At 48.7% G+C, this 14,344-nt stretch overlaps 1 protein-coding gene across 2 annotated transcripts in view; it reads right to left on the minus strand.

The window, feature by feature from the left end:
* LPCAT4 (lysophosphatidylcholine acyltransferase 4) overlaps positions 1–13,617 on the minus strand; it is a 31,559-nt gene extending 17,942 nt beyond the window's left edge. For both annotated transcript variants that reach the window (XM_081884676.1, XM_081884675.1), the window contains exon 1: positions 13,297–13,617. Coding sequence is in view for 1 of the 2 variants with exons in the window: in XM_081884675.1 (XP_081740801.1) it covers positions 13,297–13,413 (117 nt within the window). In the remaining variant the exon portion in view is untranslated. The remainder of the gene's footprint in view (positions 1–13,296) is intronic.
* Between the last annotated feature and the right edge of the window lie 727 nt (positions 13,618–14,344).

A 14,344-nucleotide genomic window follows, 5' to 3' on the forward strand; every position in this document is an offset into this window, starting at 1 on the left:
TTTATTCAATTCTCTTTTTAAAAATCAACCAGTTGCAAAGATTACAGTAACCTCTTTATAAGGTAAACGTAAAGACCCCGGACGGCTAAGTCCAGTCAAAGGCGACTATGGGTTTGAGGTGCTCATCTTGCTTTCAGGCCGAAGGAGCCGGCGTTTATCCACAGACAGCTTTTTGGGTCATGTGGCCAGCATGCTTCTGGCACAACGGGACACCAAGATGGAAACCAGAGCGCACGGAAACACCGTTTACCTTCCTGCCACAGCGGTACCTATTTATCTACTTGCACTGGCGTTCTTTTGAACTGCTAGGTTGACAGAATATGAGACAGAGCAATGGGAGCTCACTCTGTCAAGGGGATTCGAACGGCCAACCTTCTGATTGGCAAGCCCAAGAGGCTCTGTGGTTTAGACCACAGCACCACCCGTGTCCCTTTTAACCTCCTCATAACGGGACCTTGGGAAGGGTTTGGAACGGAACACAAAATAGCTTCCCTGTGGAGTCTATATTGTTTTAGAATTGCCTTTTCCTTTCCCTATGACGATAATCAGCGAGAGGGTGGGGAAACCCCAAAATTAAAATAAATAAATAAAGGAGCAGCCTTAAATTGTGAGTCTGCAAATTAAAATGAGCCATCCGTTAACTAGCATAGGCTGGCCAGCCCACTATGAAAAGAATCAGGCTAATATTGTGTGATCTCACAAACCAGCCGCAGGAGGAAACAACCCTACCCCGTGTCCCAGTGGCCGTTGCTCTGGAATTCCTGGCTTGCAGAGAAGCTGGTCCAACTCTGGACTCCCCTCTCGGGCCTCTCTGGACATAAATACCCCCCAAAGAACTCGCGCTGCACTGACCGCTAGTAACCTTTCCCCTGGGAAGTGCCTGCGTTGTTTATGGGAAGGAGGGAAGGAGCCTGCGAGGGCTGAAGGGTGGGAAGGGGAAATGAGGGGAAGCTTGGAGGGCCAACGGGAAGGCATGCGGGAGAAGCAGGCATGGAATGGTACCAGGGCTGCAGGACAGTGGGCAGATCTGCAGCAAGAAATCTGGCAGGAGACAGGTGTGTTTGTGTGTAAGAGGAGGAGCTCGGTAAAATCTACAGCGTGTGTTCAATGGAAGAGCAATCTTTGGAAAGGAGCAGGTGGCAAATAAGCATTCAGCAAGGCAGAAGCAGCACGGGCGGAGGATAAACAAAGCCGTGCTTTTCCAAATGTCAGACAACACACAGAAATTGTTATTTAATAAAAGGAGAGGGACGCTTAACAGCCCCCCTCCTAAGGGTTTTACTTTTAGAGTATGAAAAGGAAAGAATTTGCCTTTCTCAGTGGAGCCGTGCTTCTGCATGCGTCCTGAGTGAGGCCCCCTGAATGGGTAGAGATGAGCCCAGGGCAGTGACTCATACAGGGTTGCAGCAGGCAGACTCTTCCATGGATGGGCTTTCCTGAGGCTGCTGCTACATTGGGTTTGACCAAGTGACCTAGGCACACCCACTGCAGATGCAGACAAAAAGAAAAGGAATAAATTGTTAAGAGATACAGTGGGCACATATCAGTGGTGGGTGGAGCCAAGGGCCAAAGGGGCAGGGCGTAGCACAATGGATGTGACTCTTAACCTGTGTACCAGGGATGAGAAACGTGGCACCCTACAGACATTGTTGGACTACATCTCCTATCATCCCAGACCCTTGGTTATGCTGGCTAGAGGCTGATGGGAGTTGGGAGTCCAGCAACCTCGAGAGCAGGATTTCCCAAGCTTGGGTCTTGCTAGACTACAACTCCTATCATCTCTATGTATAGCAGGGCCAGTAGTCAGGGATGATGGGAATTGTAGTCCAAAAAAACAGCTTGAGACTCAAGTTGGGGAAATACTGATCTAAAGGCTCACAGGTTCTCTGTCTTTGCTTTGTGCAACGGCTGACATTCCAGGCAAACAAATGTCTTTTCTCTCTCTTCTAAACAAACCCGTCCCTATCCTCCCATCCAGAAAAGCAAGAAGAGTTACTTAAAGTTCAAGGACACATTTCAGTCAGGCCAAAGCACTTGGGGGGGGGGATGTGGAGGAGGACCGGGGGGGGGGCATGGTCTGGAAGCATCCTGAGGGCCTGATAAATAGCATTCAGTCTCTGAGCCTGAGAACCCCCCCAAATGCTTGCTATGGAACCCCTGAACACTGCAATGGATTCTAAAGCAGTGGTCTCCAAACTTGCCCCCCTCACACCCCATCTAAAAATTGTGGAGTCTCTGCACAGACCACTGAACTATTTCTCCTTCTTTTTTTTTTGCCTGTTGTAGCAAATCATAACGTTCTGTGCTAGATGCTGTATGATTTTCAACTGTGTTTTTTATTGTCATTTATATATTGCATTTTATTGATTTCCACAGAATTTGGATTTCAATGCAACAAAATTAAAAAAAAGAAGCAGTCAAAAATCAGTATGTATATTAAATGCAATGGGTGTGCTCTCTCTCCTGCCTTCAGCCACGAATCCACAGACACTCCTCAGACCACCTGAAGGAAGCTTGTGGAACACGGTTTGGAAGCGCCTGTTCCAATGTGCACCACTCTTCCATAGTCCCATATATGGGCAGAAAAGCATCAGGAATGACCTTGCTTTGAGCTGGATTTCTAAAGTGGAGGTCTCCAAACCGCCTGAAAACGTTGACATGCGCAGCTTCTCCCCGGTGGTAAATAAGGTCTCATTTCATGCCTTCCGGCACTGCACAGATCCCAAAGAAAGGTTTTTTTTTTTTTAAAAAAAAGGCAGCAGTAAACTGTGAATGTGGGTAGGGACAATGACTCAGGGATCTCGTTTCTGTTTGGATTGCAGGGAGGTCAAGAAAGGGAGAGAGAATAGGATGTGAGTCAAGCAGGTTTAAGCTGCTACATTCCTTTGTTTTGAAGTGGTTTTCTTCCCGCTCCACCCCACATGTGCAAGGCAGGAATGGGAAGCAAGAAGAGAACTGGGCATTTTCTCTCTCCTTCATAATGCTAGAATGAGCATTCAGCATTGCCTTCCACGGCAGGCCTGCTGAACTTCCAGCATCTATTGAAAACTTTTTGAGAAATCCCACTCATTCATTCGACTTATTAGTTGCTTGTAACCCGAAGGAAACTATGAAGATAAACCAAAAAAAGGAAAAAGACATACAGTACATAATATCTTTGGGGGGAAAGTGTGTGTGTGTGTCATATAACACATTAATGTTTCATATAATGTAACATCAATTTAGGACGCAGGTGACGCTGTGGGTTAAACCATTGTGCCGCTTAGGCTTGCCAATCAAAAGGTCGGCGGTTCGAATCCCCGTGATGGGGTGAGCTCCTGTTGCTCAGTCCCTGCTCCTGCCAACCTAGCAGTTCGAAAGCACGTCAAAGTGCAAGTAGATAAATAGATACCGCTCTGGCGGGAAGGTAAACGGCATTTCTGTGCGCTGCTCTGGTTTCGCCGGAGGCGGCTTAGTCACGCTGGCCACATGACCTGGAACTTCATGACTGGACTTAATTGTCAGGGATCCCTTTATCTTTTAACATCAAATAATAATAATAATAATAATAATAATAATAATAATAATAATAATAATTTTTATTTATATTCCGCCCTCCCCAGCCGAAGCCGGGCTCAGGGCAGCTAACAACAATAAAACAGTACAAAAGTACAACACAAACAACACTCTAAAATCATTCATTATAAAATTAATTAATGAAAACTCCATACTCAAATAATAAACAAAGCAAGAATCACACCCATTAATTAAGAAATAAACAAAAGCAAACAAAACCTCAACACACACACCCCCAGTCCAGTGGGCATGCTAAACCAAATTCTGATTTTATAGATTTGACAGGTTTTTATTTGCATTGTATGGCACTCCCTGTATGCTGCTGAGAGATGGCTGTGTTTAAGCCGTATATAAATTGTCTAAATAAACAAACCAATCAGGAACCATCCAATGAAACTCACTAACGGGAGCTTTGAGACATATTTCCTAACACATCACAGAGTTCATAGAAGGAACTCACTGCCACAAGATGAGAGAAGCAAGCAATGGCAAAACCTCCCTCAAGCCTTAGCAAGAATCCAGGCAGGTAGGCGGTAAACAGGTAGGAGCAGTTGCATTTCAGTCCATGGGCCAAGGACAGATGCGTAGTCAAAGCCACGCTTGGGCCAAGATCGAAGGCGATGTTCTCATACAGTGGTACCTCGCAAGACGAAATTAATTCGTTCTGCGAGTTTTTCCGTCTTGCGAATTTTTCGTCTTGCGAATTTTTCGTCTTGCGAAGCATGGATTCCCTGGGTATTAACGGTTTTAAGAAAAAGGAAACAAACTTCCAAGACGTTTTCGTCTTGCGAAGCAAGCCCATAGGGAAATTCGTCTTACGAAGCAACTCAAAAAACGAAAAACTCTTTCGTCTTGCAAGTTTTTCGTCTTACGAGGCATTCGTCTTGCGAGGTACCACTGTACCAGAGACTATGAGTCCCTTTGGACTGTTACTATTTTGTGGGAGGGATTCAAACACAAACCAAAAATTTAGGTCCATGTCGCCTGAGTGCAACAAATTCACTTTCTGAAAAAATGAACCAGACTCTGTGGTGTTTGGAAAGCGACCGCGAAATGCATGGAAAAGTATGGGGTCCATGAATGACAAAAGGGAAGAGCGCCCCACAAGCAAATGAGGACAACCCAGAACCAGTGTTCACTGTTGTATAACCGCCCTGCAAACTAATCAGTAAAGATGGAATATAATCTAACCTTCGCATCAACTTTGTGTGAGCAAACCAGGAGGAATGCTCACCTGGGCAAGCTGTAAACATGCATTCACAGCCCAATCCTATGCACGTCTGCTGAGATGCAAGACCGATGGGACTTATTCCAGGTAAGTGAAAATAAGAATCACAACCTAAACCCGAGTTCCCCATTTTGGACATAAGAGGAAACTGTAGTTTAAGGCAAGGAGGATCAGAATGCTGCCACAGAGGAGGTGCTCAACAATGGCTTAGCAATGAAAATGCATGTCCAAATGCATGTCCAAATTAGGCCACTGGGCCAAAGGATGTGATAAAGAGTCATGGGGGGAAATGGCTTGGGTCCTAAGAGACATTAAGTGAAATAAGTTTTCCCTCCTTTCTAGCCCACTATGGGGCTGGGCCCTCCTGAACAATGCAGGAGGGGTATGGAATGGGGATTGCTGCTCGGGGAGAAATCGTTCCAAAATCAGGCTTGGGTGGTAAAATAAGTTAAGGACATTCAAGGAAGGAAAATTTCCTGCCTCCTCTGATCCTTCCCCGCCACATAGATCCTGATTCCCCATCCCACCCAATTCATTTTTAAAAAATATTTTTTAAATTAGTTTGACATAAAAGTTGTGCACAACAAACATAACTATTTCAAAATTTTAAAAAGGGTTCTTTTGAAGCTTCAGACCTCTTCCCTTCCCTTCATGGGTTCCATTTCTAAATTTTATTCCTGCATCTTTTACTTTAATCTAACGTAGATTCTGGTGTATTAGGTGACTGGGCATATAAGACAACCCCCAACTTTTGCTGTTCAATTTTAGAGTTTTAGAGTTATAGAGTTTGAGCGCCGCCAGGGGCAGAACCCGCACCCCTCCGCTGCCTCTGCCATCGCAGCAGCAGCAGCCTGAGGTGAGGTGTTTGGTGGGCAGGCGAGCGAGCGAGCGAGCGCCACGCTAGGAAGGACTTTCTGCGTCCCCTTCTGTGGGGAGGGAGGAGGAGCGACGGCAGAAGGGGCGCCTCTGCTCACCGGCTCCCTCTCCTCCTTCCCAACATGTATACCTGGCGTATAAGATGACTCCCGACTTTTGGGGTGATTTTCCAGGGATAAAAAGTCATCTTGTACACCAGAACATACGGTATCTATTATATTATCATAGAATACAAAATTTGTGTTACTTTACAAGTGTCACGTGTTCCTGCCAATGATTTCAGCTGTTTACAGTGGTCTCTCAAACAAATTTAAAAGTTAGTCCAGTCTTTTAAGAATACTTGGTCTTCCTGGTTTCTGATCTTTCCCCCCACCCCACTCAATTCAGGAGCTCCCCAGACCCTCCAGAAGGGCTTTTCAGGGCTGCAGGAATAATAGACTTAGAATTGCAGAGTTGGAAGGGACCCCAAGGATCAGCTAGTAATCTAGTCCTGTAGTGCAGGGATCTCAGCTAAAGCATCCATGACAAATGGCCATACAACCCCTGCTTAAAAGCCTGCAAGGAAGGGGAGTCCACAACCTCCCGAGGGAGACAGTTCCACTGCCGAACAGCTCTTACTGTCAGAAAGAAGGTGTGCAGTAAAAGAAATATTCCTCCCTGAACTTCCTTACCTAACCATCCACACCATTTAAGGCGCATTTATAGCACATCAACAGTCACAGCTGCTCTCAAGCAATCCTGGGAACTATAGTATGCACCCACAAAGCCCGGTGCCCCTAACAAACTACAGTTCCCAGGGTTCATTTGTGGGAAGCCATGTGCTTTAAATACACAGTGTGGGTGTGAGACACTCTCCAGGCTTGAGATCAAGCACTCTAAATATGACAGGAACTGATCACATAGGGCTTTGTTATCATGGGCTCGATACTGGGGACTCACAAATCATTGCACCTTCTGGCACTGGGAGATATTTCCTGCCCAGGTGGAACTTGAATGCTCCCATTTTTTAAAAAAAATGTCCTGCAATTTGCTCAGTTCTTAAATTGTGAATATTTACTCTCCGTAAGCAAACAAGGACGTTTCCATTATGTCTTCTGAAAGCATAAAACAAGCAGCTCTCCCCTTGACTCGGGGCCCTTTGTCTCGAAACAGACAAACGCTTCAGGGAGTTGTTTCTTTTTATGGTTTAGCTACTCTGGATTTCGGTTTGCATAGCAGGAGTGTGACTCAATATGGGAGAAATGAAAGAGGAAGTCTGCTCTCTGTCAGTGCACCTTCTCCTTGTAATTTCACCTGCATATTTAACTGTCAACGGGCTTTAGGGATTAGATTAACCAATCAATATGCGTCTTTTTAAAAATAAAATAAAATAAGAATATATATGGATTACCGTTGGAAAACCTGATTTAAACCGGCTTCTCCCTCATTTAGTGATTTGAATCATAATCTAAATCGCTGATTTAATTCAGTCCCCGCCCTGCTACCCTTCAGTGCTGAACAGCATCCACAGGAAGGCCTGACAGGCTGAGGATTTAGAACGAAACAGGACCTTCCAGGTCACACAATAAATGGCTCCCAGGCAGATCGGCATCCCAGCAGCTGTTCATTTTGGAAATTAAATCAAAACTCCCAGGATGAAGCAGGCAAGAATGAAGGCCAGAAGGAGAGAGTGGCTGGATCAGGCCAAAGATCCAGTCCAGCGCCCTCTTCCAACAGTGGGGTGGATTCACATCTCATCATATTTAGTGTCAACCTGCTGAAATTAAATGAAGCTTTCTTTCAACCACTGGTGTATCTAACTCAGTACTGTCTACACTGGCTGGTAGCAGCTGCCCAGGATTTTAGACAGGGCTCTCCCTCAGCCAGGGATGCCACGGACCAAACCTGGGAACGCAGTAATACAAAGCAGATTCTCCGCCACTGAGCTATGGTCCTCGTCATGCCATGGTACTGCACCTATAGTAGGAGAGGGCAGCTGATTTCAATGGGTCTACTCTGAACACAACTAAATCTGGATCCAACCCAATGACACCCAGTCAGGACATGGAAGGCAATGGTTCCCTTCCTGTTTTTTGTCTCCCTGGAAGAAGAAGAAGAAGAAGAGGCGTTTGGATTTGATACCCCGCTTTATCGCTACCTGAAGGAGTCTCAAAGCGCAGTGGCGTAGCGTGGGGGTGCAGGGGGGGCCGGCCGCACCGGGCGCAACATCTGGGGGGGGGGCGCTCGCACTCGCAGCTCTCTGACCATACCGGGTTAGGGGGCGCAAATTACTTGCCTTGCCCCGGGTGCTGACAACCCACGCTACGCCACTGTCAAAGCGGCTTACATTCTCCTTTCCCTTCCTCCCCCACAACAAACACTCTGTGAGGTGAGTGGGGCTGAGAGACTTCAGAGAAGTGTGACTGGCCCAAGGTCACCCAGCAGCTGCATGTGGAGGAGCGGAGACGCGAACCCGGTTCCCCAGATTACGAGTCTACCGCTTTTAGCCACTACACTACACTGGCTCTCACTGGAATAGGTATTCGGAGGTAGCCTGCTTTCGAACACGAAATCTCCATTTAGCCATCTTGGCTAGCAGCTTTTGGTTGACCAACCCTCCTCAACCAATTTGCACCCTCCCCTTTTGAGACGGATCCAGAACAGCAGGGAGATCCACAAAAACAATTCAGGTGTTGTGCAAGGTGTCTGTCCCAATTCTGCTGCCCATTAACTTTATTGGGTGACTCTTAGTTCTAGTATTTTGAAAGAGTAAGGGAAAAGGCATAGGACCATGTGACCTGCATGAATCTGCGGTCTGCTGCTAGCTGCTGATGGGCAGTGCCCAGGCTTCTCCTGCTCTCACTTCCTTAAGGATCTTGAATCCAGACTTGGACCAGATTGCTCTTCATGCTGAAGCCACTTGCAAAGAGAGCAGCCTCCCCCAGAACCTGTTGCCCTCCAGGTATTGATCGACTGCAGCTCCTACCATCCCTGATCACACGTTAGCTGGGGCTGATGGGAGCTGGGAACCCCACAACATCCGGAAGGTGCTAGCTGGGGAAGGCTGAGCTAGAGGAAGGCACTCTGAAAACCAGGCCACTCTATCTCTCTTAGAAATCTTAACATTGCCACTTCCCTTCACCTGAGTCATTTTTTTCTAATGCAAAAGCCCCAACGCTTTACCCTTTTTATATGGAATGATGTGCTCTCTCTCTGTCTCTCTCTCTTTCTGTCCATCTCTCTCTCCCCCCAGCTTTGATAATTTCTGTCCCTCTGTTCCAAATGTGCTGGCCTGTATAAACGCATTACAATACCGCCTGTTTTATTTTCAGATCTTTCTCTAATAATCCCCAAGCAGGGAATTTGCCCTTTTCGCTGTTGCGTTCATTGCCTGATCTCCATGACCTCAAGATCACTTTCCTAGAGAGTTGCTCAGACCCCACCAATGCGCAATTATGAAGTTGGCACGGTGGTTTCCCGCCCCATATGCACTAATGGGGGTCTGATCTGGTTGAGATTAGCCATGAAAGACAGTGTGCATTCCTTATGCACCTGCCATTTCAGTTATACAGTGGTACCTCGGGTTACATACACTTCAGGTTACATACGCTTCAGGTTACAGACTCCGCTAACCCAGAAATAGTGCTTCAGGTTAAGAACGTTGCTTCAGGATGAGAACAGAAATCGTGCTCCGGCGGCACAGCTAAAGTGGTGCTTCAGGTTAAGAACAGTTTCTGGTTAAGTTGGGCATAACATTATGTTTGAAGACTGGGAAAGGTTATGGAACACCGGAATGAAATTTACAGCATGTAATGCCTTGAAGGAAAACATTATGAAAATGATATACCGGTGGTACATGTCCCCAGTCAAGCTTGCTAAGATATATCACCTGTCTGACAATAAATGTTGGAAATGTAAGGAGGCTGAAGGGGCATTCTTCCACCTCTGGTGGACCTGCCCAAAAGTGAAGGCCTTCTGGGAAGTGATCTACAATGAGCTAAAAAAGGTATTTAAGTATACCTTTCCCAAGAAACCAGAGGCCATTCTTCTGGGTATGGTGGACCAGAAAGTGTTAAAAAAGGACAGAACTTTCTTTATTTACGCTACCACAGCAGGGAACGCAGGGTTTGGAGGATGTGGGGAAGTCCAATTGGATTGTGAAAAACATTATGGAAAGTTGGATCTTATCTATATATTTCTTTCTTTATCTACTCTTCTTTCTTCTTTCTTCTAAGCTTTATATTTGTGTTTGTAAGAAAAGAAACTTAATAAAATATTATCCAGAAAAAAAAAGAACAGTTTCTGGTTAAGAACAGACCTCCGGAATGAATTAAGTACTTAACCTGCGGTACCACTGTATTTTAATTGTGGGGGGAGGAGAGAGAATTTTGGACTCTATATTCTATCAAATTCCACCTCAAAAATTCCACTTTTTCCATGAAGCTTTTCTCACAACCTCCTAATCCTCATACCCAATTGCAATCTAAGCCAAATAACTGGGAACTGAAATAATGGCACATTGTCCCTCCATTTCCTGTCCCTTCTGCTGTTTTCTGTCTGCCGCACCTCAGACCAGTCTTCCCCAACTTGCCCCCACTCAAAATGTTTGGGACTACAATTCCCATCAGACTCTGAACAGCATGTCTAATGGTCAAGGTTGGTGGGTGTTGCAGTCCAAAAACAGTAGTTTTCAGCATTTTTACAATGAGAGCCAGTGTAGTGGTTAAGATCTGTAGACTCGTAATCTGGGGAACTGGGTTCGCATCTCCGCTCCTCCACATGCAGCTGCTGGGTGACCTAGGGCTAGTCACACTTCTTTGAAGTCTCTCAGCCCCATTTCAACGTGAAGGACCAATGCCACTGGGCGGGCAGGCAGGGACAGAAGCAAAAGTGAGTGGGGACAAGTGTAAATATTACTGCCCTTCCTTAGGCAGATTTCTACAAACATACCCTTCTCGAAGCTACCAGCATGAGTTTGACCAAACTGCGGGAGGCAGTGGAAGACAGGAGTGCCTGGGGTGCTCTGGTCCATGGGGTCACAAAGAGTCGGACACAACTAAACGACTAAATAACAACAAACCCTTCTCTTATCTCCCATCCAGACAACCAAGTGGTCTTAACAGAGATCAAGGACTTGTTCTGCCCTGACATAGACTCTCAGGGTGTGAAGCTGGGGCCACAGATCTCTCAAGGGCCACATCCGACTCACAGGGGCCTCAGGTTCCCCTCCCCTGCCTTAAGCTGGGATAGCTCCGTCAGTAGAGCATGAGGCTTTTAACCTCAGGGCCCTGGGTTTGATCCCCATGCCGTGCAGAAGATTCCTGCATTGCAGAGGGTTGGACTAAATATCTCTTGGGGGCCCTTCCAACTACAGTTCTAAGCTACAGCGAAATACATGGAAGTGTGTGTGTTTGTTTATGTATGTTTGATGGTTTATATATAGATCTCTGTGTGTGTGTTTATACATATAATTTGGCAATCGTGTCTCTGCACTCTCAGCACTATGGGAACTGAAAAATTCAGTTTAAATCTGTCCAGCTGACAAGCACAAATGGGAATATTTAGCACCAGGCGGCAGGCGGGTAGTGGGGGGAGGAGATAAGGAGGAGGAGGAGGACTCAGCAATAGAATAATAAAAGAGTTATTGCAGGGCAGGATGGCAGGGGGAGCTTGCATACTGGGGAGTGGGCATACGACCCACCGTGGGGAGGGGAGAAGGGGCAGGGGGCTGGATGTGAGGAAGAGGGGCACCTGCCCTCACCCTCCAAACAGTCCCTGTTGTTGCCAAGGAGAGTCTTAACAACTGCGAGAGCTAATACAGAGTCACGGAAGCAGAACTAGGAAGACAGCAAACGGCAAGGGCTGTGTGTGGTGGGGGTGGAAGAAGAGATCAGTTGCTGCTGCCTTCGCTCTGTGGTATTGCTTTTTTTGGGCCACACTGCCGGTGTAATCCAACCACCGGGCTTCTCTCTCTCCCCCCCCCCCCCCGCTATGGGGGTGCACCAAGATCCAAGCCCGGTGCAGCAACCCCTGGAAAGACGCACAGCACTCCTGCTTCAATAGGCCTCTCAGCCATTCTCCACTGCCTCCCTTTTCTCCTCCGCACCCCCCCCTTTCAACAATGCCGCATGGCTAAAGCAAAAAATGGGGAAGCAGCAGAGAGTCATCACTTTGACTTTAGTTCTCCCCCATCTCCTTTCTCCAAAAGCCAAGAGGGAACCCCCCCCCCCAAAAAAGTGACCCTCATAAGGAGGCACCCTGCACTTGCTCTATATAGAAATCCTCTATTCTACCACTTTTTGTCCCCCGTGGTTTGGGGGCGGGTCTTTTCTGCATGTGTAAAACTTGCCCTGCTTGTTTGGGGAGAGGGGGCAGACCCTACAGCAACCTTGTCGCTCGCTAAGGACTGCATAATCATCCACAATGCACTGCAGCGGCCCCCACAAAGCCCTTGCCCTTTCCTGACCCTATAAAGCACTCCCGAATCTGCTGCTGCCTCTCTGAAACAAACAGCGCCTGTCCAACAGCTTAGAGGCTCTGCAGAGATCCTGCTGGAGAGTAATCCCTAGGATCTTCTGGACCCCCTTGGCGCTTCTTCTGGACCTATTCCAGTCCCATAAACCCGATATGGCCCTCTTATACGGGACCCCCCCTTCCATGCTGTCTCGCCCTGCTAAAACTCCAGTCCCTCGAGGAATCCCATCCATCATCATGACAGGCCTACAGTAGCCCCCTTTAAAAACACACACACAAACACTCCGGCAATCTATGGGTCCCAGTGTCACACACAGCTCAAAGTAAACTCCTGCTGGAACCCCAAAAACTGCAAAAATCTGGGAGGCAAACCTTGCACACATCCACCCACCCAGAAATGCCTTGTCCTCTGCACAAAAACCCTTTTATACAACTGGTCATCACCTTTAAAGCCCTATAGTACCCCCCCTCATCATGCCACCCCCTCCACTAAGGGCATCCCAACTCCAGAAGACCTATATAAGGCAACCCGCAGCTTGGCAAAACCCTCTTTCATTTCTAAGGGCACACCATAGCAACAGAATCAACCCCCCCCCCCCCCCAAAAAAGATAAGTCAAGCTCCATAAAATAAAATGCTACCTGGGGATGAGGGAGGGAAGACTCCCTGCGAGACCCATCAAGAAATCGCACCAGCCCCCATATGCGCTGCAGTTCCTACAGGACAGCCCACGGAGGCACGAACAGATCGTCCGCAGTCTTAAAACAACAACCCTGCCAAGACTACCAAAACGCCCCCTCCAGGGGTCTCCTCGGATGGCCCACGGGCCTCCCCTCCAAGCGTCCTTCACTTCCAGGAGACCCACAGCCGAGCAAGGCCACTTCAGAGAAAGCCCCACATCTTCGACCCACGGAGCGCTGCCCCCACCCGTAGGGGAAAACACACAGCAACTCCGTCCCCCAATAGGGGACTGTTCTTTCCTAGACGACGCCACCCCCGGCACCCCACATTTCCAGAGAGAACCGACCGATCGCCGCGGCCCCCTATATTTCCACCCCTCGACGTCCAGCTACATCTCCCCGCTGTTCCCTTCCCCCGGGCGCGCCCTTGCGCTCCGCCCGCCCCGTCGGAAAAACGCGCGTTGGGTGCGGGGAGCCTCCCTCGCTCGTCGTCGCCGCAGCTCACCTTGACTTTCTGCAGGCGGGTCAACCGCAGCTCGTGGACGAAGGGGTTGGGGGCGGCGGCGGCGGCGGCAGCCTCTTCCTCCTCCGGGGCTGCCCGGCTCGAGGCCCCCTCCTCCATGGCCGTACCCCCCTTCCAGGCTGCCCTTCTTCCAGCCTGGGAGCTGTCCCCGCGGCCGGAGCCCGGGGCCCTGGGCAGGGAGGAAAGGATGGGGGGAAAGGATGGATGGATGGGACAGGCGGGCGGCTGGACGGACGCCCTGGCACCGGACCACGGCAGGAGGGAGCCAGGATGCGAGGCGAGCGGAGAGGCGGGGCCACGGCGCGGTCGTCACGGCGACACCGCCGCTGGGGGACGGACTTTCGCTTTGGAGGGGCCGGATGGAGAAGGGAGGGAAGGAGGGAGAGAGGGAGAGAGAGAGAGGGCCCAGGCTCCAGCATCTCTCCATCTCTCCATCATCAGTCCCTCCCTCCCTCTTTCTCTCTCGCACCTGCATCTTCCCACTAGCAAGAAAAGATGGGTTTTAAGCAAGGGAGAAGCACCCGTCGATTGGCTCCTTCTCAGAGACGTCTGAGCAGTGCAGTGGTGCTCACTTGTATAACATATTGGGGGGCGGCAAGGTAAGCCCCACCCCACATAATCGACCACAAGACGCAGCACACGCACACTATTTGAATGGCAGTGCCCACCAACTTTGGGGCGGCCCCCTCAAATGTTTTATTGGGGAGGAGGGAGGCGAAGGGACCTCGTCCCCTAAGAGTTGGGCTCCTACGGAGCAGTGTGTCCCTGTAATCCCCACCCCCAAAACGATAAACCTCAGATTCCGCCCCCCCCCCACACAGAGAAGACTAAAGTTGTAGCATTTGCAGAACCTCAAAAACTGAGGCAGAATGCACACGCGCTATTATGTATCTAGATCAAACTGATTTTATGTAACAAACCAATACAGATCCCCTGCCCCCAAATAGACCCATTCCTTTCCCCATGGAACAACATGTACAGCCAGTGCCGGGTTTACGTATAAGCTAAACAAGCTATAGCTTGGGGCCCC

This window comes from Podarcis melisellensis (assembly GCF_964234715.1).
Source record: "Podarcis melisellensis genome assembly, chromosome: 13".
In the NCBI taxonomy this organism is placed as follows: Eukaryota; Metazoa; Chordata; class Lepidosauria; order Squamata; family Lacertidae; genus Podarcis; species Podarcis melisellensis.